This window comes from Apaloderma vittatum, unplaced genomic scaffold, assembly GCF_000703405.1.
Source record: "Apaloderma vittatum isolate BGI_N311 unplaced genomic scaffold, ASM70340v1 scaffold20201, whole genome shotgun sequence".
NCBI lineage: Eukaryota > Metazoa > Chordata > Aves > Trogoniformes > Trogonidae > Apaloderma > Apaloderma vittatum.
In genome coordinates, this window is record NW_009697595.1 from 1 (window position 1) to 26,166 (window position 26,166).

The 26,166-nt window shown below is 40.1% G+C and overlaps 1 protein-coding gene across 1 annotated transcript; it reads right to left on the minus strand.

Moving 5' to 3' along the window:
- Positions 1-12,360: 12,360 nt before the first annotated feature.
- On the minus strand, positions 12,361-24,179 carry MTPAP (mitochondrial poly(A) polymerase; the record flags this gene model as incomplete). Its single annotated transcript, XM_009877706.1, has 8 exons — positions 12,361-12,933; positions 14,124-14,197; positions 14,305-14,397; positions 15,556-15,782; positions 17,613-17,824; positions 22,675-22,899; positions 23,211-23,444; positions 23,997-24,179. Coding segments are annotated over 8 exons (1,587 nt in total), but the record flags the coding sequence as incomplete, so codon positions are not given.
- Positions 24,180-26,166: the final 1,987 nt, after the last annotated feature.

The window sequence follows — 26,166 nt, forward strand, 5'->3', positions numbered from 1 at the left end:
CTCCCTATCTCTTGTGTGCTTTGTGATCAAACGTGGTCTCACCACAGTGACCAACGATTGTATGGAAGTAAGATACACGAATATTAATAGGGGCTGAACCAACTATTACAAAGGTCAAAATTAATAGCAGGCATGTTTATGTTAAAATATGTTAAAGATCCTAATTTTGCATAAAAGGTGTATAAATAGGCTGAATTTTTGTGATATATCTGAAGCATTGGGGGGTTTCTATGCTTTCCAGCACTGCAATAAAGGAGTGCCTTCTCAACTATATGTAGATAAGTTTTGTCATTTTTGCAACTTTTCCCTTTGAAAACTGCAACACAAGCCCCCCTGCAAGGCAGGATCCCCCAGGGCAGGCAACCACCTGTTTCAAAATCCAGGTGCATGCAGTTGATCCTCAGCCTACGTCCATCCACCGTGCCTGCTTTCAGGCATGGAGCTCTCTTAGGCTCAGTGCAGCACGGAGTCACTCACATGCTGACAGTGTCCGCCTGCCTTTGCTCACTGGTTTTGAAATACAAGTGAAACTTTTTCAAGCTGTATAAATGCCTTAAAAGGAAGAAAACAGACTTAGCACACTTTTCTCACTGTCCCTCCAGTATACCAAGACAATGCTTTGCATTGCACCCCTAACAGGGATGAGCAGCACAGAAACATCCTCATGGACTCTGAAGAGGAGATGGGCAAGGGATGGAATCAGGCACTTTCCATGTTAACAGATTCAACCTGGACCAGAATTTCCATTTCCAGGGAGAAACTGAGCACTTTGCCCAGTGTTCTGGAATTGGAGCAAGACGCTGGAGTGTCACAGTAATCAGAGATTCCTCTCTCCCTCTTTTGGAAAGTTGAGAGTGATTTTCTCTGCCAACAGAAAGCAGAGCAGCCAGCACCCCAATCCCTATGGACTTGGGATGATTTGGGGAATGCTGCTGCCCTGGGGGCCCCCTGGGGAGGATGCTGAGAAGGTCTCTGTAAGACTCAGCACGTACCCTAAAACTTCCTCACAGAGGATAAGACAATTTAAAATTCCCCAAGCAGAGCTGCAGCTTGTTCGAGCATCAAACCATAATTGCTCCCAGCTCTGGAGTCACACTGGATGAGCACAGAGATTTTCATGTTACCTCTTGTACAGCTAGAAAAGCGAAAGCTGCAAGGTCCACACTATTGCACAAGGACTCTCTTACGCAGGGGGATTTCCCAATGAGGAGGCAGCTCGCTGAGCCCAACCCTGCGAGCAGCTCTCTGCGTCATGGGCTGCTGCGTGGGCACAACGCACGGTACAGCAATGGGAATAAATTGCCTTGGGAATAAAGCCCACGTCAGTCTTTTCCTGATTAAAACATAAAGAGAACATAAGTTATTAGAAACTGGTCTCATATTTATTGCTGATGGGCTGCAAAAAAGAAGAGCTCATAAAAGCAAATGAAAACCAAGTTTAGAGCTTCCTGCGTTCGTTGAACAGGAGAAAGAGCAAGGGAGCTGTGGGCTTGGCTTTGTCTGGGTGGGTTTTGAGGCCCCTCTTCCAGGGGTGATCCTGCCCAGGGCTGTGCAAAGGGCTGTGCCCACACAAGAGGGCAATGCAGGAGCAGGAACAAGAGGAGAGCAGTTCCCTCAGTGGCAGCCCGAGCTGAAGGGTGCATCAAACTCAGCTGGAAGGGTGTGCAAAACCCAGCTGAAATGGAGTGCAAATCTCAGCTGAAGGGTGTGCAAAGCTGCTGCCTCCGAGCAGTTATAGCCAGCACTCGTTCAAGAAGGTGCAGCACCAGTTTCTCTGCAGAGGCACAGGGAAATTCCCTTAGCCTACCTCCATTTTTTACCTATGCCCACAAAATGAGATGGAATTTGCCTTCCATCAGCAAGGTGAATGGTCTAAAACAAGGTGACTTACAGGGCTGTTGTCACAGCCAATGCACATTAATAGTTTATCAGCTGTGGGCTCGCTCTTGATTCAACATCTGACCTCACTGGGGAGGAGCTGTAACTCCCCTGAGTTGTAACAGAGTGGTTTTGCACATCTCAGTACATTTTGCTCATTATAAACAGGAGCTGGTTTCTGAAAATGGTACCAGTAGGAGGAGAGGCTGCAACATCCCAGCAAGAAGCTTTCACGTGGATGTGTATGAAATACCTTAGAACTGTGAAGGAGGAACAAGAAAGCTTTCATGAACAATCAAGAAATCCAGCCACGAACTTGGGGGGGGGGCTGATCATCTTCTCAGCTGTGCCTTTAGTGTCAATGGAGAAAATCAAGGGAAACCTGCAATTTTCATAGAACTCAGACCAAACACTTCTTAAAAGTAGCTTTATTTAAATTAGTGCATTAAATAGATGCATATAAAAATAGCCTAATATAACAGTAATTTTTACACCATCCAAATCTAAATACAATCTTTAAGCATATCAGTCAAAGTATGTGTGGTAAATTCTTATCAAAATACGCCTTTTCATCCTGTTATGCTACTCCTGTTGTTACAGATATTTAATGCTACAGATTAAAGTGTAGCTCATGATCTATACCCCTTTTTTTCTACTTTCAGCAGCAAACACTAGTGGCAGTGTTAAACAAGGTTATAATATTGTGTTTACTAAAAAAAATCCTCATTATCTGAACATTTGAAATAGTCAGCTATGTTTTTATCACTGAATCAACTGAGCTATTTGTTGGATCAGCTGGATCAAGTTTCCAGACAACTTCCCATTCTTCCAGATACACACTGCCTCATTTACAGAAACAAAGAGTGGACTGGAAGAGATGACTGGCTCACCAGACCTACTGGCCATTCATCACAGCGTGATGCTTCAACAGAAGACATGCTCCGTTTCTTCTTCCCAGCATAAACTGCTGTGTTATTGACTTTTCAGTGATTTTTTTCGAAGATGCCAAAAAGTTTGGGGATTCAACACTGGAGCCCTTTGAAAAGTCAAGTTGCATTTACACATAGATGCTTCTCTGTGTCAGAATGTGGTGTTCAGCTCTGCGTTTGCATGCATTTCACACAGGAGCGCAGTAGTGGAATTCAGAATCTCCTGCCATTATTATTCTTTATGTCTTTATTCATAATCAAGAACAATCAAGATCTTCAGCTAGTCACTTCTCTTGAAAGCCATTAAGCTACAGATACTTACACAAAGACTGGCTAGGGCCTCAGCCTTACTAGAAGACAAATTCGACCTTTAGGCAGGCAGACAGTATTTCCTTTTTTCTTTTTTTCCTTTTTTTTATTAAGCCTCACGAGCAATACAAAATAGATTACATCAAATTGTCATGATGAGGCTGAAATAAAAATATCAGTGTTACCGCCTGCTTCCCTTCTGAATTTTGCTGCAACTTAAAATCTTTGATTGCACATACCATTATTTCAAATTTATTATCACCTGACTTGATATCTTTCTTTGATATTTTTCATAAGATTATTCACTGAACCCTAGCAAAAAGAATTGCTATAAATGGTTAGGATTGATAGAGGGAGGAGAATCATACGAGTCCATATTGTGCTAATAAACATGCCAAGAAAAAGTATGATCATTCAATAACATCATGTCCAGACATCAGGATTTATTTTCTCCTTTCCAGAGGGAAATAAAAAGGGTACGTGATCTGATCTTGGAACACTGCCTCCAACTGCTTCAGAAATCTATTCAGCTCTCAAAATATGGGACAAAGAGTAAATTTTTCCTTGAGTGTGTGTGTTATGGAACCTAACAAAAGTATGGGTTTGGCTGTAATGTTTGCCATAATGTAAGTTCAATCGATGCTGCAAGGCACTGCACATTTCTCCCACCGGTATGGGAAGAAGCTGCCAGTCAGTGTCAAGGAGATGCATCACTTGGGAAAGAATTATTCTCCCCAAAATACGAAGGCACAGTACGTCCCTCAGCCTCTCCTAGCTATCGGGCAGTATTAGCTGTGATGCTGCTGTTTACATGGATATTGGTAATGGAGGACCAGAGGGACACACCTTGAAACTAGAGCCTGAGGGGCACATACAGAGACACACTCTGAAGAGTGCATGATGCCATCCAAACCTACTGAATAAAAGCAGTCCCAAATCCCTTCCTTGGAACACTCACCTAAGGAAAGAGATAAAAGCGTGGTTCTTCATCTTGAATAACCTTTCCTCGAAGGAAAAGACTTCAGGACAGAGCTAGTAGAATCCCACAAGAACACGTGTCATCGTGATGTGCAATGGGGTGTCCAATAAAATGTTTGTAATACGTTACACAAAATCATGTCCCCAACAACTTCTTCTCCTGCCAATTTGTAAAGCCCGTGCTGACTGAATAGGCAAAACCCAAACTGACAGGTTAGTGATTTTCTAAAGCACTATTACAGACATTAGAAGGCATAGGGCTGCAAGAGAAGTCCTGAGCTAACCAAGTTACCTGACAATTTCCCCTGAGTCTTACATAGATGAAACACTTACATGAACATAAACTGCTGTCAGGAACTCATGCTGGAACAGCATGCCCGAGTATTTCTAAGGGCCTTCTCCACTGCACAGACCCAGACTTTATTCACTGCACTTGGGTAGAGAGTAAATGAGCTGCTTAATCTAAAATATTAAACCTCCTCCTATACAGACAGTTTCCAGCTATTGCAGCTAGACAGCAAGTATTTGACAGCAAACTGTTTATAGCTTACCTCTGCCAGGGGAACAATTTTAGTAGTATCAGAATAGGTTTTTTTCTGACATACTTCCCATTCCCATTCCCTTTTTTTGTAAAGTCTGCGAACAAAGATGCCAACATACCCCATTCTGACCTACATAGCAAACAATTGGACTTGTGTTCCTGTTGTGTTATCACCGAAGTAAATCATTGTCGCGTCTCCTCAACGCCCTGGCAAGATGGGGAGTTGTCTGCTGGGAAGTGTCAGTTGAATCACGTACCTACTGCTCTCATGACACCAACTGCATATTTTGTGTTTATTGCAGGAAAGAAAAACACCCAGCAGAAAAAGGCTCAGCTTTAAATTTTGCTCTTTGCCAGGACAAACATGGGAGCAAGTGAAGCACAACTCTCAAAGCTCTAACATTAAACTCTGGGGGGAAAAAAATAAATTAATCAATCTCTTTTTAAAAACAGAATAGAGACGCTAGATAAATGTACTAGATAAAAATGTCCATACTCCCCAACAACATAAACTGCACAAATCTGAGGAATAAAAATTGCCATGCTGTAAAATCATTGCCCACTCTTTTGTGTATCTGAGAAGAATTTTAGTGGTGTGTCCTGCTATTATTTGAGTCAGGAGGAAAAATCTTGCCGGGAATGGGGCATGCGGTTGGCAAACCATTTGTTGTCTTCCCAGGCTTCCCAAGTCCCTGGGTCTGGGATGGCAATGGCAGTGAAAGGCCCCCACTCAATTAGAAAGATGAACTCCAGAGGAAGGCATCCCTGCTGGGAGCGAGCAGCTGGCAGGAGTTAATATTTATAGTCTTCTGCTGCAATGGTGGGTGCGGCCTAAAAAAGTGTAAGAGATTTGGTCTAGGTGTGTTTGAATCAAGCTGCATTAACCTATGTGATCTGAAGCTTCCCTCTTACCAGCATTTGGAGCATAAAATCCCATCACTTATGCCTAACTGCCACATACTTGTAACCCTATACATGTGGGATAAAATTAAATCAAGACAAACTGAGACGCCTGTATTTCCCCTTTATAATTTATAAGGATAAAAAGCAAGTTTTTCTGCCAGGGCAAGGTTTGGGAACTTCACGTATCGTGCTACAAAAAATTTCTTCTCTCCCCATTAAGAGATATCTTTCAGAGTTTGTCAGACATCCAAAATATTATTTCTGCTCTCTTCATCAGAAACCATGCTTTGTAAGCGATAGAGACATACTCTTCACAGACCACCATTTACTTAAACAAATTATTAATCATAAAGTGATGCTGGAATGTAAGAAATGCTACATCTCCAACCATGACTCAACAGCAGTTGGTTTGACCTTTGTTTTGTTTGGAAAATTTCCAAAGTTAAAAACCTCTGTTGAGTGAACTGAAGCTGGCTGACAATCAGGTTGGCTTTCTCAGAGTTTTATTTTCTTGCTTTTTTTGGTGAGCTCTTTAGACATAGTTTCCCGGACACTGAGGGGTTCAGAGAACAACAGTTCAAAACCATTGCCCTTCAAAATGTATCCTTGTTTCAGTATTCAACAAACCTCTGCTCACATCTGAGGAAGGAAAGTATTTATCCTTTATCTCATCAAAGACTTCAGCAGCACAGTGAAACAGCAAGGTACTGAACAAATACAGAGAAGATCTTTTACTTTCTTTATCTTCTAGAAGAAATATGAAGTTAATTGCTACAAAATATTTCAAAGATTGAAAATACTATCTATAGTTAAAAAGGGGTACTAAAATAATACAGCCTCAGTGGGAGAAGCGTGAAAGGCTCTTGCTGTCTGTAAGCATTTGCATTTTTAGCATAACTGAAAATTATAATATTCCACTTTTCTAAGCCAACTGTGATGCAAAAGCTCTTAAACATGGATTTATAGTGCAGAACTGTAATAGCTACAGTCTTTAATGCCTCAACAAAACAGATCATGGTCATTTCAAATGTGACCTCACTTTGCAAGCTCAGATATCAGGCAATTATAGCAAACCCTCTTTTGATAGGTGTCCAAGGTAATTTGAAGTATGAATCACCTAAAGATCCACAGAACACAAAATCTCTGAATCTCATTTCATGATGGAGTCAGTAATGCTTCTCTTTTATTTACTGCAGTGGCTAAATACTCACCCTCCCATGGACTGGATAATCTAATTTCCATTCAGCATGCTCTCCCAAATCCCATCCTTTTATAAAAGTAGTGAACCACTGGGAGGAATACAGAAAATTAAGGGAGGAAAATTGGTTCAAAGAGACAAAGCAGTGCTCCTTGTTATTGCTGGATCGTTACATGTATTACTTTCCACTATATAATTATTTTTAATAATTAATCTATTAGTAATTACCATTTATCTAATTACTTGAAATAGGAAGCCTTTATGTATTCTTCCAGTTATTTGTCTCATCCTGAAAATCTCTAGCAATAACGCCTAGAGAAGGACTTCATAAAACCAAATTTAAGATGTAAATATTCAGAAAGAATTTAAATAGCACTGCTTTTCAACCTAACAATCCATCTTCTAGTAAACGTACATTTCCTCTGCAAGAAAGCAGTTTTCCCTGTGTTTAATGTGAGAAAAACCAACACAGAATCACGGAATTGTTCCATCCCATGAAGTCAGCAACAGAAATGGGAGGCTATGTCTTAGTAATTCACAGAGCTTATACCTCCCCTGTTGGGCTGCGAGGATAATACCTAGAAGACATATTCTGGGAGTTGTTCCATGCAAGATTCCTGTACAGGGTTGCACTGCTTACATTGACTACAAAACTGTATGCACAAGAGAGCTCAGCACGGGAACAAAAACCTGTCTCTGAAGTCTTTCTGTGAAACAAATTGAACATAGTTTTCCCCATAACAACAGGGGGAAACAGAAATCATGTTGAAGAGTAAAGCATCTTGCAAAAAATTTGCAGGAATCTTCTGCTTTCTAGTACTACAGACTATGTTAAATAAATGAACAAACTTTCTAAAAAATAAATGCTCAGTTTAGGTGAGGCCCATCAAGTCCAGCTGATTAATCTTGCTACAAGCCACAGAAAAAGTGGTATAGAGATTCAATCTGCATGAGAAAGTATGGAGTAAAAAAAAATTGCACTGTGATGTGAGTCATGTTTTTAAAAATACCTCTCTCTTGAATGCAGCTGTACTCACTATTGCTCTACAAAGTACTATGGACCAAGTAAAATACTATTTTTACAGATCAGATCAGATGAAATATGATGAAAATACAATGTGAAGAGGGAAAGAAGCAGGAACATCCTGTAGAAGGATGGAAACTAACTCTCTATTTAAAGAAAGTATGTGAAATTGCAAAAGCAGTGGATCAACTAAGCATTTATGGAGGAAGAGATTTTATCTCCAGGCACAGGTTAGCCTTGTATAAATCTTAACCTTTGTTTTAAATAAACTAATCTGAAATTACATATGATGTTTAGAAGAATTTGGCACTAGAAGAGAACCTTGGTGGTAATTTTGAAATAAGCAAGACAAAGCATTTGGGAGAGAGAGCTTTTCAGTGGACAGGTTGATTTCACTTTGAAAAACTTCCTAACTGTTGATTCATCACATTGCCAAAGCAGCCCAGGCTGGAAATTCTAAATCTGCTTTCATTGAACTCGGCATGTACTTGTAACTAGTTTGTTGGCAAAATTATTTAAATAAAAGTTATTTGTCTATCTTTCCTTTTTCCAAAGGTACAAAATTATGTCAAGTACAAACGTAGCCTGTACCCCCTGGAGAGTATAAACTAAATTGAACTTCAAAATAAATCTGTGAGAATGAAGACATGCTGTTTTAAGCACCCATTTCTCAACAGCCTCAGACCCAGCACGAGCACAGGGTACAGCTACATTGCAGCTGAGAGCCCGACTGCTCAGGACCCCAAAGTAACAGAGCATCAGCAATGTCCCAAATCCAAGCTGACAAGCTCTGCTGGGCAGCAAAGCCCTCTTCCACACCTGCGCGAGTGTCTCCGCATGGTGCTATGTTATGGGACCTCAAGAACAGTAAAAAGGGATGAACAGACACAAATGTGGGCAGTCTGGGGAACAGGCAAGAGGAACAAGAGCTTCTTGTGCTGTTACTACAGCACTATTGGAATAACAGATACAGTGGGAGAGCTCACCTGTGGCGGGAGCAGTGATGGATGGATGGATACAAGCTCCACAGGAGAGACAGGGAAGGGAGAAGGGGAAGACTGGGGGAGGGATCTTTACATAAAGGAGCAGCTTGAACATTTGAGACAGATGGTGGTCTGATTGTGGGTCAGGATCAGGAGAGAAGCCAGTAAGAGTGACAAGGGTGTGGCAGTGTATTACAGAACAGCCCGTCAGGGTGATGGGGACAGTCAGGCACTGGAACACGATGCCCAGAGATGTTGTGCACTCTCCATTCTTTGAAGACTTTCAAGGCCTGGCTAGACAAAGCCCTGAGGAACCTAATCTAATCTCACAGCTGATCCCACCCGAGGAGAAGGCTCGACTAGGTCCAGTGGTCTCTCCATATTCAATGTCTAAAGGACAGATTCACAGGCAGGAACTGTAGTTTTGAAAATGAGGCAGAGGAATACAGCACCTGCTATCAGCCAAGAAGTCTCAGTTTTGTGACTGTGTCTTAGCCATGAGCATCACACGCAAACGCTCACCCAGCAGCCAGCTGTAGACCAAGGCCACACATTCACAGGAAACTACAGTAGAATGATGAGGCAGTGCCAGTTGTGGCAGAACTCCTTCCTGCAACTGTTGTAAGCATCCAACATACAGAAAAAAACCAAAAACTGAAAAAATAAAAAATCCCTGGCAACAAACGTTAACTTGATGTTATTGTCCCAAAGAGCATTTTCTCAGGGCAAAGAACTTTTAAAATGTTTTCAGTTTCCCCAACCCCTTAAGAGCCAGTGAATGCGAGAGTGAACTAAAAAGTATTCCCAGTGAGACGAAGGGGCAGAAGGGCAAAAATGTGTTTAATTCACTGATTAAAGTGTGAATTAAACTTACATGTGGCCTCTCCAACAGTCCTACCCTACAATGTAGCCTATCAGCTCCAAGACCAAGAAGTAACTAAAACTTACTGTCTCACTCCTGCCGAGACACTGTTTACATGTTTCTGGACCATATGAAAGAGCTCTCAAGTCCAGACGGTCACCATAGTCCTCCCTTGACAAATATCCAACCCTTGTTTTTACTGTCAGAGCCACACTGACCATTTCTAACCATCCTCAATATGACAAGGCTGCTGCCCTCGGGAAATCATAATCACACAATCTCTCCTAATTGCTAAACACACATCCTTAAGACTTATCCCTCCTCCTCCTCCTCTCTGTCTGGTTCTCTTTCCACAGGTTTGTTTCAGTTCCTCCAGCGTCACACAGCTCTTCTCCCAGACACAGCTCCTGATCTAGGGAAGCTTATGGACAGCTCTCCACCTCCAGCCAGCAGGCTCCTCTGAAAGCTGCCTGTCAGGCTTATACCATCAACAGCTGCTCCTCTGAGCCTCTTGGCCTCGCTCAGCAGCTGCCCGCCAGCTCCCTGGACATGCAGACGTCCGAGACAATCACCTGTGCGTTTCCCATGCTACAACACTGCTTTTGGCTTCTTTCTTTTCTTTCCAGAAACTGGCCTGCAGCCGTGACAAGGGTTCAGAACTATTCCCAAAAGGGACAGGCAGTCTAAACAGAAAAGTGATACTATAAAGACACTGCACATACAGTATCCGTGTTCTGCCCTGCCTTTTAAGGAATACTAAGCAGCTTGAACACCTCTACACATTTACAAACGAAGCACGTGCTTCAGTGTGGCTCAACTGTACAAAAAAAAAGTTTATTGGTATTTCACTACAAGTGTCTTGCATCTATGCGTCAAAATTCTTACAAAATCTTTCCTATCTACGTGTGTGTGAATGTATGTGTGCTGTGAATATAAGGCAAGTAGGTATACACTGCCTCGGTTCTGCTGCACTCTTCTGCCCCTGTCAAGCTACTTGGTTTTTATTGCACTGCAGTATTACTCATTTTGTTGAGTTGTAAAAATCAAACCTTACAAATACTCAAGTACTGCCCTGATCTTCAAAATGCTTCCGTCTATGGCTGGGGAACCAGCAGAAAATGTACCTCTAGGTTCTGTAAAGATTTAAGGTAGTTAAGGTAGCAACAGACTCCTTGCAGCATCAGTGCCAAGCTTGCTACCAAAGGCTTTGGGTTAGCACCAGTAACAACAAACTTCCCATCAGCCTTTCAGTTCACACACGAGCACCAGGATTTAGGTAGAAAACTAAGTTTGAAATTCAAGGCTAAATCCTGAAGAAGTTAATAGGAGAATTCCTGTGACCAAGATAATGACGGAGTCATTATTCAGAAAAACATGTATGGATCAAAAATGAACACACATGAATATTATTTCAAATTCCAGATAAACTAATGTGGAATAGATCTGTAAGAGTGACTTCCTGCCATTAAAGGTCTAACCATTTAGTCTGCCAGCTGCTGGAAAGTGCTTTTCCTTGCCCAGTTTCTACAATTACTTTGGAAGCACGCATTGCTGCCCACAGTATTTCCAACAAATAATACCTCAGGGAAAAGAAAAAACACCCTTCTAAAATGTTCAAACTACATCATTAGAAAGAAAGTCTACACAAAATCATATACCACTGCAACGGTAAAGAAGCAAAAAATACTGATATTGAAACAGTAATCATCAACAATGATGCTGCATCTGCATGATAATTTCTGAGTTACAGTAATTTCTTTTATGGCATTTCTGTTAAGAATAAAGACAACAGTACGTAGCGTTATAACCATTACCTTTTAGTTTTAATGCACAAGTGGCTCTCAAACTGGACAGGTAGATTTTCCAGGTACATTCGTGAGTATTCTGACATTTGCCTACTCTCCATTTCCCTTTCCGACTTCTCTCCTTCCCTCCCCCCTCTCTTTTCCTCTGAAAACATTATCTTATGTGGCAGATGGACAGAGAACTCAGTGAGAAGCATTGACTCTCACTGGCTCAGCTGATCTGAAGGGGAACAGCACCATTCTGCTGAATACCTGAAAAACAGGGCACGAACTGGAACAGGACTGCAGCATGATATACAACTCCTTATGGATCTCTGCAAGGGATAGATCCCTCGAGAAGCAACAGTGAGAGGAAGGCTTTAGCATCGCCTCGTAGGCAGTAATTCTGAGGTGAGTGACAAGGCAAGAAGTGCATGCAAAAGCCCCTGCCTGAACCTGAAATACAGGTTTAAACGTAAGCTGAAGGGAAAATGACAAACATGAGTATATATGAAAGAGTAGGTGAGAACCAGTCCTACGGGTATAGAAAACAAGAGTTGACTGAAGAAATTTGAGATTGGGTGGTAAATACAACAGCAAAATCACTTTTCCAATACAGAACAGCTGCACAACCCTTGGAGAGCAAATCTTACTATCTAATTCCATTCTCTTTATTTTGTCTTGGCACTATCTACATGAATGGAAAACAACTTCAAAAACAGATACACGCACTTTGGTTTTACTGGCTTCCAGAACATGACTGGAATGGAAGCAATGGTTCTAATATTCATTTTCTTTTCAACTGTGGTTTCAGTGAGAGGTGCTTGTCTCTTGAGCTTTTATTTAGCCTATCATTTGTATGCTGGCCAACAGAATTCCCAAAGGCTTTTTCCCATGCTGCTCCTGTCAGTCCTTTTCTTCTTTTTTTTTTAAGGGTGCCCAACTGAAGGCTACTTCCAAAATGTATCTGTAAAACTTGCATTTGAATGCTCTTCATTCATAAAACAAATGGAAAAGTGAAGAGTAAGGAGGACAAATGTACAGAAAGAAAGCAGACCTGTACAAAAAGCATCATGATGGAAAAGAGAGATTATCTGACTCTCAATTCCACCATGATAGAAATACTAAAAGTAACGTTCTTCTGACTGTGTGTCACATTCAATTCCTAGAACAGAATATAAGCTACTTTGCTTCTGTGCTGAAAGTCATTTTCCCACTGCTTTTTGTAGACTGTTTGCATTACTTAGTTTTAAAGAGTCCAAGAGGCTTCTGATTGTTTCACTTCCTATTCCTTTCATCCTATTCCTCATCTTGCTGGAATTACTTTTTCCAAACGGTATCAGTAGGGCTGCCAGTCCCCAAGGCTCTTTATTGATCATTTGCTGAGTTCTATCTTCCTTCTGTAAAATCCAAGCACTTTCTCTGGCCATGGCTACAAACTTCTCCAGCTGTGGCTGATTAACATTCTTGCTGATATTAAGGTCTTGTTCAAAGGGATTCCAGATATAAAGAGGAGACGACTCAGGTTTATTTACTTCCTTTCCCTGCAGATAGTGTAAAGAAAAAGCCAAAGTTGCACATATGCATTACAGGCTAAGCAAATAACAAATCATTGAGTTATTACGTATAAATTAAGAGTAGAAGTATTTTGACCAAGAACAACTTGGGGAAAAAAAAAGTCATTATTAATCAAGTTAATTTTATTGTCAACCTGACTGTATGGTTCCTGTTGTCTGAATCCTCTAACTGGTGGTTTCCACTGCCACGTTCAGCTTAGATTTTCTTCAAGGCAAAGAACACACAACTACAGCTTAGACTGTCTTTTTGGCTGTTCTGCCATTTGCTTTTGCACAAACCTCAGACCTCACTTACTGCAACTTCCTACTCCGGTCTCCATTTGTGTAGGGGCAGCATGAGACTGTCATATTAACCTGCACAGCCCGCTTTGATAAACTACTACAAGCACTTAAACTGCTCAAAACCATTCCTCTTGCAGTGCTCATTAAAAGCTGGTATAACAAACCAAGATTATTGCCTTGGCTGAAGCTGGTCCCAGTTCAGCCTGCCTTTTAAGTACAGAGCTTTTCAGGTCACGGTCCACTTCTGGACACTTAGTATAGTGCAATGCAAATTCCTGACCACTAAGTAGTTTCCTATTGAAATGCACTTCCACCTCGGGGCTCATCAGTGCTACTCAGCTGACCTGCTTTGTATTACGGAACCTTTTCAAGATGTTCACTGCAGCTCTAGCAGGCACCTGCCAGCTACTGCTAGTCCAGGAAGTGTCCCTGCCCTGCTGCAGACTCTTGACCCAAGAGAACTGACTTTAAATGCAAATTCGTTTGGTGTACAGAGTTTGTTATAGACTTCTGCTATGACACACATCATGACATTTAAAAAATTTTCCTCTACCAGAAGCAAAATAGCTTCTGCTTTTTAGAATCACCACTTTTATTACAGGGTTGTCAAGAAAAATCATACAGGCTTAGCATGAGATTTTGTGCTTTCCAACATATCCAAGTAATGACATTATAAACATTCTTAATGGTTCCCTAAGTGATTAGGGTTTGAGAAGAAAACTTCCTTCACAGAAAGGACTCAGTTTCTGGATACAACCAATTTCAATGTATTTTGTATATACAATTATAAATGACAGAAACTGTTGGTTAGCCTATGTAGTTCATCAGGAGACAGAAATTCAACTGTTAATGATGAGAGATTAAAATTTATTTACCTTCCTAAGATTTATGGAATTCCTTCTGAAATCAAAGTTTCCAAAATATTCAAAAAAGTCACCCAACAATACATCTAAGGGAAAGAAAAACAACAGCCATCAATAACATTAAGGAAAAGCTTATTCTCAATATGCTCATAAAAATTAAAAAAGTAATATAAGTTCATGAAGATTTACCTACCAAGTGTTTCTGTATTTTTTGAAGGTTTAATCTTGCTAAAATCACTGACAAAAGAGCAGTCATATCCTCCAATTATGTGCTTGTCTTTTTCATCTGAAACAAAAATTGTGGGCATATTTTGAACCAATAACATAATGCCACTACATTTAATAAAACTCTGATAACAAACAAGACTAAATTCAATGAATGCTATCATATTAAGTAAACCAAATTTGGACTTCACAAGCGAACTTTCAGATTAAGATTCAACTTAGGTGGTTAACGATTTTTAAAAAAAAAAGTATATGGAAAGGAAAAGAAAAAGAAGCATGAATAAATGGCATATTTCAAGAAGCACACAGGAATAAGACATATGACATATTTGTATCCTTTAAGTTACTTCTTTTAAGTAACAAACCCGGTATCTCTGCATACAAAGCTTTATTATACACTAAGCAGCAGCGTAAATTTCTGAGGTTAATACCTACATGAGGGTTTCAAAAAATCAGACCCAAAGTGTCCACTGACTTTTTCTGAAAAACCTCAGAAAATTAGGAACATTCTTGTAAAATTTCAAATTTCAAGACAGGTGTTCTGATGGAAATGTTTAAATTAATTTTAAAGCAACTGAACACAGACCTTTTTCCCCACTTAAAGCTTCCAAGGAGGCATGTCAATAAGAAGAAGGCATGAATGAGGAATCAAGAACTTGGGGTGTCATTCTCGGTTTTTCGTAGGATTTACTGAAGTTAATACATTCTGAAAGCTATTTATGAAATGGTCAGAATAGCTTGTTTGCAAAGATATAAGAATTATTTGCAGCTGTCTTGAACAGTCTCAAGAAACTGTGAGGAAAAAATATAGCCTTTATTTTAAACATTTGGAATCTATAAAACAATACACATACAAATCTGCACAAAATCCTCAACAAGTACAGAGACATTTCAGACCCTACAAGTCTTCTAAAAAACAAAAAGCAAAACAAACAGAAAAATGTCAGTATGGGAGCACTGAGCAAATAAATGACTTTAAATTATCTGCAGCATAGAACAAACCTAACCCCTCTAACCAGGATTTAGTATCGTATTGAAAATAGATTTATTTTCCCTTTAAAAAGCCATTATTTTCACAACTTGCACATTCCCTCAAACTTAAGGCACTCATAACATGCATCAGTATTCGAGAGCATAAAGAAATTGCTTGGGTTTATTCACCACTTTAGGGAAAACTAATGTCAGTCGCTTCAACAAACACATGAACAGCTGTTCTTACCTGACAGTTCTTTCAGTTGGTCTAGTGTTGGAATGATCGGTGGTGATCTCTTTTGCAGGAAAAACATGACCATCATGGTCAGAGAGAAGTTTGTAATCCAGGTACCAGGAATACTATTTGTAAGTCCGTGAACACGGGCCCAACATCGTACAGTGAACACCAGTGCTCTTACACGGGAATCGAGGCATCCATAGATATATAAGAGTTCTGAACTTCTTATAGCAATGCTGAAGAAGAAATGAAAAGGAAAAAGAGATGTAAACAATGACAGAATTGTGAAGCACCAGATGGAGGGTCTGTTTTTCGGCCCTAGAGCATCAGTTGTAAGGGAAGAGGGTATCCCTAAAAAAAAACCACTCAACTTTCATGCATTCAAATTGTCCAGGATTAAATACCTGATAGTTTTCCACAGTAAGAAGGATACAGTTGTGGGTAAATAATAAAAGCACATTTGCACTGTTTCCCTTTTTTTTTTTCCATATCACAGTGGAAGAAAAAAATATAACCCCCAAAAAAATCTATCATCAAGTATTCAGTAGTGAAACTATGCAGAATCAAGGCAAAAACCACAATTTAGCCACAACTGCCTTTAAGGTACATTGGGTAATATTTCTGTCCTAATATATAATAAAATACAACTAGAACTTCTTTTACAAGTTTAATCTAAAGATAAAATAATGTGCTGAAAAAATACATGAAGTGCAGACATAATGAAATCTGCAAAACAAGTCAATATGGTAATTTTCAAATGACTAATGTTTGGTCCTGATGAAAAAAAAAATGACTAATCTGGAAGGATAACAGTTTTCAGATGGACCAGCTTTTGATCTGCTTCACCATCTGGTCGTACAAACATTCATGTAGTGTACAAATGGGAGGGCAAGAAAAAGCAGAAGAAATATAGAAGCACAATGTGAGAGCAAAACTTTGGGATCAGCTTTAACCTAAAGCACTTGTTGAACTATAGTTGCAGGAGTTTTTACTCCCAATCTTGTACTGAGTTATTCTAAAAGGGGAAATCTATCATGTCAAAGTTTTGTAAGAGGTGTAAAATTTCAAGCTTCCTTGTGTCCACCAAGGTTTGTTATTACTCCAAATGACAACAAGACACTACACACACTCCCAACCAGCCAAACGGTCAGCAGAAAATTACAAGGAAGTTTGCCCAGAGCTGCACACTGACTTTCACTGTGGCTGCATACACAAGAGTAATTTTACTGTGAGACATTCGCTCAGTACTGCCTTAACAACTCCTGTGTGTTCTGAAACACAGCTTTGAGTAATCCAGAAAAATTCAGCCTAGGATCCGATTGTATCTGATGGACACAACTCACAAAATCTGCACTGAAAGTCCTGTCAAAAGTATTCTGAACCATAATCACTCAAAATTTACCATTCCCTAACAACAGTTAGTAACTCACTTTCCATTATGCACCTTTATGCCAGGGCTATGGCAGTATATTGGATTTAGGTGGGTGTATCTTAATGAAATGACAGCAAAACTATGCTTTACTGTCAACTAAATGAGAGCAAGCTGGAAGAGGAAAAATAGATGGAAAGAGATGCATTTCTAAGAAGGCTGCTCCCTCTATTGGGCACTGCTATGAAAGGTCCTAAAGGACAAGAACTAACTCTAGGCTGTTTGCTGGTGCAGTGGAGTTAATTTAGCTAATATGTGTATGCAGACCCTTAAGTAAAAAAAAAAGGCATCAAAATAACTAGCAGCCTTACCACTGAAAATTAACAGAATGGAGCTTCTTGATCTGAAATCAATCAAAAGAAGGCTGCACATACACCCATATACACAAAGGCAAGTACTGATTAACGAACACTGTCTTCTTTCAATTCCTTATAAACCTACTGTATAGAGCGGTTTTCAAGTCTTCAGTTACAGCTAGCAAGTATTTCCTATGCTAGAGAAAGATATCTTAAGTACATTAAAACCTAAGCCAACATTCACATTTGTTAAGAACACAGGAGTAAACAGTTTTCAATACAGGTTTTCAGAACATAAGTACATTAGTATTCTTTCCAAACTTTTAAAAACCAAGTCTCACCTGTTGCTCACTGAAAGATCACACTGGAATCCCGTTGGCTGATGGGAAAATTTCACCAGTGGGCAGCGAGCATTAAGTATCTTCTGCACGCTCACACATCCAGGACCAAAATTATCAAGGCAATCACCAATCACAGAAAGAATTTTCTGAGTTGCTAGTCTTTCAGATGGTAATCTTTTCATCTGATACTCCATTTCAAAGGGACCTTTCTTCTAACACAGAATTTTAAAAATAAACTGTTAGCTTTGAAATGAAAGAGACATTCAAGAATATTTCTAAAAGACTACAACAATTTGCAGTGGAGTTTGTCCAGTTACAGACTGAAAGACAGGACTTACTTAAAGCAGCCCAAAGAGCTTGAAAAAAAACCCCTATTGCTTTCACTTTTATACTCTTTTTCAGTGATTCAATTTTTGCAGGTTAATAGTGATCAACTTACTGTAAAGTTACTTCTTCAGATAAGAATATTAATACTACTGCATCTTTCTGTTGCCTAAACCAAGTAATTCTGGAATTCCCAAGACAGCATATATGCTGTAACTGAAGAGAGGAGCATACAATTAAATAAATGAGGAGCAACACACGGCCAAACCACCAGTAATTCCATTTCAAATCCTCAAAGAACAATACATTATTGGTGAATCAAGTGGGTGTAAAGGAAAACGTCTTGTTCATTAAAAAACGTACTCTAAAAATATCACAGAACTCTGTTTTAAGTAATTCATTAATTTCTCAAATGACCTGCATGTTAAAAAACATTGTATCTGTGGTCAAACACTGTACTGATAACCCACTCTTGGCAAAAAAAATGTTTCCACTTTTGCTGCTTTTTAAATCCAGTTAGTAATCGCCATCCCTGTAGCTGTTCAAAAAACATATACATGTGGCACTTCAGGACATAGTTTAATGGTCATGGTAGTCTTGGGTTGACGGTTGGACTAGATGATCTTAGAGGCCTTTTCCAACCTTAATGATTCTATGATCAGTTTGCCCTAAGACTCAAAAAAATGTTACTGAATGTACATAGGTGCTGCAATGCCTGAGCCTCCTTCATTACTGGTACCTCCTGAATGGCTGCAATAATGCAGAAATCAGAAGACACCCTTTCCACTGCTGCTGCATCACCTTATAAATAAAGCTGCTTCTCCTTGTCTTCACTTAGGTCTAACAGTCAACTCAGGCATACTAGCAACACGACCTGCCAGGGAGAATATCACTATCTCTATAAGTAACACTGCCAAACATGAGACTTCTGCCTTCCTCTGAAGTATTATTATCTGTTGCCTATCAGAGGAGATACACCCAAGATCTTGTTTTCCTACTCTCTTGGGTTTATGGGACAAGGTTTTGGTAGTGGGGGAGCTGCAGGGGTGGCTTCTGTGACAAGACACCAGATGCTGCTCTTCATGTTGGACAGGGACAGTTCCAGCCAGCTCCCAGACAGACCAGCCACTGGCCAACAAGCAGCCTATTGGTGACACTGGAGGCACCTCTATGATAACACACTTAAGAAGGGTAAAAAAAATAATGCAGCATCTTGGAGAACGAGAAAAGTGTGAGACATCAAGGTCAGTAAAGAAGGCGTGGAGGTGGTCCAGGCACCAGCACAGAGATTCCCTAGAAGACCATGGTGATGTAGGATGTCCTTCTGTAGCCCATGGAGGACCACAGTAAAGCAGATCTCCACCCCGCAGCCCATGAAGGCGTCTGTGCCCTGAAGGAAACTGCAACCTGTGGAGAGCACACATAGGAGCTCCTGGCAGGAGCTGCAGGCCATGGAGAGGAGCAGGTTTTCTGTCAGGACCTGGGTACGTGAGGAACCCACACTGGAGCAGTCCGTTCCTGAAGGACTGTCCCTTGCAGGAAGGAACTCTGCTGGAGCAGTTCCTAAAGAGCTGCAGCCCGTGAGAGGGACACCACACTGGAGCAGGGGAACAGCATGAGGAGTAAGGAGCAGTAGAGACAAAGCATTACGAACTGACCACAATGCCCATTCCCCATCCTCCTGTGTCTCTTGTGGGGAGGAGACAGAAGCATTGGGAGTGAAGTTGAAAGGAGGAAGAAGGGGGTGAGAACATGACTTTGATTTTGGTTTGCGGTGGGTTTGTTTGTTTGTTATTAAATTCTCACTATTCTACTCTGGCAATAAATTAATCTTCCCCAAGTTGAGTCTGTTTTGCCCTTGATGGTAATTGGTAAGTGATCTCCTTGAGTTTATCTCGACCCACAAGCTTTTTCATTTTGTTTTCTCCTTCACTCTGGCACCTGGAGGCCAGCCAGGGTTAACTCACCACACCTACAAAGCACAAAGCTCTCCGTGCTGACACCTTAGTCTCCCATTTTGACTATGCTTGAATCAAGACATGAGAGCTTCACTTACATTTTTACACTTCTTTACAGGACAATGCTCTAACGCACCTTATTTTTGTACATACCATCACATCATTGCAGCAGATCTGTCTGTGTTTTAACGCTCAAAAAGTTCAACAAAACCAACAAGATCATCATCTTTAGCACATAAAGACTATGATTGTAAGCAAGACAAAATAGTCTGCATGGTGCGGTGAGGCCATGTGTGTCATGCAACCTATTAACCTATCATGTAACCTCAACACGTACGCTCCGATAGCATCCCTGTGGGCTTTTGCAGCAGCATCCCCACAGTATTAAGTCTGCCACCTGTCCATAAATAAACACAACTGCTAGTAACCTCGTCCATCATCAAATAACTCTAAAGTTCACAATAGAACTTCTATTTCTACAGAGTAAAAGTACTAAAAAAACGAGCTAGTTAGGAAACATGCTCTGAAAACAGACATTTTATACTTGAAGGGTTTGTCTGTCAAAATTTAAGCAGCAATTTTACTGTTTAAATGTAAAGGGTTCCTAGATTTTAACACTTCACACACACGATCCTACTCCTCAGCCAACGTATTTACGTTCATTGTGTTTGATCACTGCAATAATACTAGAAACTATGTATGTTAGAAGGGATATTGCTTTAAAAGCAACGTACATAGCAATACACAATTTGTACAGAAAAAGTGGAGTGAATTTTCAATATTCAAAAGCTTGAACCCCCTGTAATACTATTTTTTAAGAAAAACAACTATTTTTTCCCAAACTATCTGTCACCGTACAAATAAAAACGAAAAGTTTTCAGAATGCCAGATTCACTTACTTAATTACTCATTCAGAGTCCATGAGGAATTCCAACTTCTCCACAGGACATTTCTGATCCAACTCTCCCTTCTTCCTATCCTGATTCTCATATTCCTCTCTTTCCTATTTTTTCTCGAATTCCAGAAGATATTTACACTGTCCACAGTTAAAAAACACCAGGAAGAGGTAAGATCCTTCCAAAAATGCCTTGTCTAGTCCTTTCCCATTCTTTATGCCTACAAGCACAAGGACTGTGACTCAAGCTACTCTAAATAACCATTGCAATTTGAAGCTGCCCAAATACCAACACTAAGCCCATGAACTTGGTTACACACTGCAAATTTCTAAATCATAAAATGGGTAAAGACACGATTAAGATGAAATTTAATATGTGTGTCGAAAAATGCAATACTGTTGACTGACTATTGCTTACTGGCAGTCTTGTAACCCTCCAGCTTCTCGACGTACTCATGCAAATTCTGTACTTCAGTCAGCAAATTCAAGTGAGTGTATTTCAATCTCTAGCCACTAGACTTGCTTAGTAATGACCACTTCCCTTGGTGCTTACTGTTGAATTACCAATGAGGCATTCAAATAATTATCACAGAATCATGATAAAATATGTTGAGCTGGAAGAGACCTTTAAAGGTCATCTAGTCCAACTCCCGTGCAGTGAGCAGGGACATCTTTAACTAGATCAGGTTGCTCTGAGGCCCATCAAGCCTCACCTTGAATGTGTCCAAGGACAGAGACTCCATCACCTCTCTGGGCAACCTGTGTTTCACCAGTGTTTCACCACTCTCATAGTAGAGAACTTCTTCCTAACATCTAATCTAAATCTACCCTCCTCTAGTTTAAAACCACTGCCCCTCATCCTGCTGCTACACACCCTTGTGAACAGTCCCTCACCAGCTTTCCTGTAGCCCCCTTCAGGTACTGGAAGGCCACTATAAGGTCTCCCCCAAGTCTTCCCTTCTCCAGGCTGAACAACCTCAACTCTCTCAGCCTGTCCTCATAGAAAAGGTGCTCCAGTCCTTTGATCACGATTATGAAGTATCTTACGGAAAACCTGCCAACTGAAAGTATCTGCATTGATGATCTGGCTCAGCCCCTATTTTGCTCCTGGGTCCTAGTCCCCAAAACATCTACAGTTCACATCTACCAGCTTATCCTCAGGTTCCTTTCAGGAATAAATCAACTCACTCCCTTTGCAATGAAAATCACATGCTGTTAACACGATAGTTTTCTCTGGACAGGCAACACAAATATGAACATGTGTGACACCTGCAACTAGTCAGCAATACTATTTGCAGGCCTTAAACTTTCACACCTTGACACACTCTTAGATGTGTGTGTCTGTATATGCACCCCAGTATGTAATTCAGTAACTCTTCTATAGCATGAAGTCAACTCTTTAAGAAAACAGAACCTGACAACTCTTCCAAAATTCACATGCACACACACACATAGAATTATTATGCTTTAGAACACGGAGAACCCTAAATCTTAAAGTCATGCTTTAAAACGATATGGATGAAGCCCAGCAGCTCCAGAGAACAAAACACAACAGTAGGATGGAAAGGTCTGACACTGCTGAATCAATTTTGGATGATGAGCAGTTTTTTTACAGTGAAATTCACCCTAACAGTACAAAGTCTACATAAACACCAAATCATTTTTCTTCCTACTGCAAGGAAGATCTCTTTCATGTCACACACAGCTTTTGAAAGTCTTCAGATCCAAACATTCCCATAAACTTGTTCACGGTCTATAGCATGAACTCAAATAAAACCTACTCATGTAAAACCTAAGTACATGTAAACTGATTCCTGTGTGTGAAACAGCAGATGAGCTGCTCTGCCGAAGAAATCCAGACTGAAGATGCACTGCATAATCTTACCATTTTTGTAGTGTGTTTTTGTGTATCATGGAAGTCCAGAAACATGTCCACATCACATCCCAGTTTGCCAAAGGTGTTGACTGAAGAGCCAAACGGCTTTACCGTGCTGTCTGGAAAATATGCCCGTGCGAAATCCTGAACCAGAGAACAGGCCAGAAATCGGAGCTTGATATTTTCTTCTGTAAGCTGATACTCATTCAGTAGAATGTACATCTGACTGCTTATCTAGTTAAGAAAACAAACACTGTAAAAATACAATGGCCCATTTTCTATCTATTACCATATATTTTTATCTACTTAATATGACATCAATTAGATTTTTTTTAATTTCAAATAGGTTTATTGCATGCAGAAAAATTATTCTGACAATTAAAATGACTAATGTAATCTATTTGTTTCAATGTAGGAGAATCATTTGCATGCAGTTCTAACCTTTTTTAATAGGAATAAATTGTTTTACAAGTTGCACGTGATGACTTGCAAATCTGAAATGGCTCATTTTTAATGGAAAGAGAGATCTAGAAACCTCTACTTACACTGTCTGCATGACAAAGCTTTGGAATAAGCTCTTTCACTGGAATGTGAGACTGAGGAGAGAGGTGAACTTGGGTCTCTTCAGCAGCTTGACTCACTGGGTTTTTCAGTGTGAAAGTAAAAAGTCTAGATTTAAATGGGACAACATGATACTCTGCAGTACTTGGTATTCCAATAACATCTTGCAATGAGGCTATACTGCTCTTCTCCGAAAATTCTATTAAAGCATGGATACCCTAAAACATTAAGAATGGAAATATACAGAGTTAGAACAATGCATACAAGCCTTGAACTGATTGTACAGATATTATGCAGATGCTACTGCAAGTATTGACACAGTATAATACGACAGCCCTGAAGACGAACATGAGGTTCTGTACTTCAATACTTTCTAGGCATTTTTTCTCAGGAGACTGAAAGTATTTAGAATAGGCTATTCCTGACAGTAAGCACTAAACATAAGGGTTCTAAAATCTATTTATCTTCACAATTATAATGCTCAAGAAACATATAAAGAGTTAGTTCTACTGTTAGAACAATGAACAGTGCTATGTAAAAGTTTCAAAGATTCTAGTGCAAAACAAGTTGCTGCCTTAGAGGTGTTGCTTAGCTGATCTATGAATAAAAACCTGTTGCTCAGTAACTTCTAAACATTATCGACGATAAAAACTAACTTAATATACTGATTATATGTAATGTGCTTAACTTGCACGCATGAGGCCTTGATTAAATGCTGGTATTTCTTATTGTCTAAATGTAGATTTTAGGTTACATTGTTAATTACTTACATGATTTTCAAAAAAGAAATGACTCTTGATGTTTCCATGACTGGACAAATACTTCAATAATTTTTTTTCATTAAGTTTTGATGGGCACTTAATTAAAACAGTCCGTTCTGCTTGTTCCAGTCTTTCTGTTTGGACCTCAGTGAATGTCTTCTTTCTGGTATTGACTTCAGCATCTGTGAGAAGAAATGAGCATCAGGGCTTTTCTATATAAACAGAAAGATTTACAACTCATTTTATTACACTTAATCTCTTCTCCAGATTGAACAACTGAACAAAGTTTTGTCCTGGCTCACTAAGAGGATTACAGTAAAAGAGAAAACAAGAAAGAATAAATAAAAGACACAAACACAAGTGCATTTCTCTCATAAATGCATGTCTGTGAGAACAAGGACTAGGAAATGCAGGAAGGAAACAATACTGACTTCCCTTGATGCCATGGGAAGCTTGGAGATATAAGGAATCTTTGCTTTACTTTGATTCGCTGTTCACCATTAAAACACTCAGCGCACACACAGCCAGACTCTAAGTATGAGTCTAGAAATACCAGTGAGGGTATGAGGCAGAGCTAGACCTTTAGCAAACTGCACCGGAAAGGCAATCGCCCTCAGCTACCACAAAACTAGCACTTTCACTGTGAGAACAATTCCACACTTGCTTATTTTTACAACTTGTCATCTTCTTTTACAGTAAACACCTACTCAAAAATTTTTAATACTATACTTTCATCTACTCTACTACAACAAACCCACAGATCAGTCATATTTCACCACACTACCGGTAATCTATATTGCTGCTGACAGCCTACGGAATTAACATGGAAACGAGACATGCTGCAACATCCAGAAACACAGACACTTTTTTCTTGATTGCATACAGGCAAAGGGGCCATGTCCCAAATCTGAAATCCTAATCACTTCCTTGCATAACTCTCAAACTAATCCACGGACCATATCGCATCACCAGAGCCTGTGAAGCTGCTGCCTCTTAATTCATAGCTGCTACCTGCCATTTGCAATTCAGATGGGTCTGGAGAACATGCAGTTGATTCCCTGCAGCTATTATCAGCTACAGAAAGATTTAACAGAGAGCTCTCTATTCTCTTTTTGATTTTGAGGAACGCAGGGAAGACTGTGGCGTCAAGAAAATCTTAGCTACCATGTAATGACACTTGGCAGTATTTATTACTATTTTTAAAATAAATCTTTTCTTTTACAAGGTTATTGAGCTCTTACATAGGCTTGTAAATAATAACCAAAGTAGCTGTTTTTCATCAGAAGACCAAAGAAGCACTTTAGGAAGACAATAAATATCCTGTTTTCCATAGAGGCAGGGAAACGTGGAGAGACTGAGATGTAGAAAGGACAAGTCCCACAGACAAATGACAAAATCGGGAGACGAATCCAGATCTTTTTGCTCCCACAGCTCTCTGCATTAGGCCAGAGTAGCTACATGACTCTTGCCTGATTTAATACCTGTCCATGCTTAGTTACTACTGGAGAAGATGTGCTCTGGCTCCTCTTCCTGGCTCTGCTGTCACTTGCACAGTCTGAACATAACAGAGATGCAATGATTACATCCTAATGGTGGCTGTAAGTATTTTTAATGTATGAGAAGCAGTCCACTTTGCTTCCCTCCCCTGCCCCGTAAAACATTTCCAGTTAGTGCCAGAGTTTCACAATCATTTTTAACAGGTATACACCAGCACTGCTGCTGGAAGAATCAGCCCTATCCTCCACAAGGTGCTCGTACATATTCTAACGCTGCCCTCTGCGTGCTGATATTAATGCAAGCATTCAGACGGTCATGCAGTAATGATTAAATTTACACATCAAAACAAGAATGATTAACCAAAATCTGGAATTGCTACTTAATCCAATGCGCTGTATATCTCTTAGTACAAGGATATGAACAGCAAAAAGGCTGATGGTTTTGTGAAACTGTGAAAATACAGCCTGATCGTCTGCTCTCTTTAAAAAGCAAAAGGTTGCCACCTAATGCTTCTCAGCCTCTGAAACAGAAACGAAAGTACAAGGGTATGCCTCAGGCTCACAAACGCATGGACCGGGTACCGCAGTTCCAGCGCATCCACAACGGGCAGCCCTCAGCAACTCTTTGCTTGTTGTAAAGACACAGCATCGAGCACATGCTGCGTCCTGCCCCGGGGGTCTCT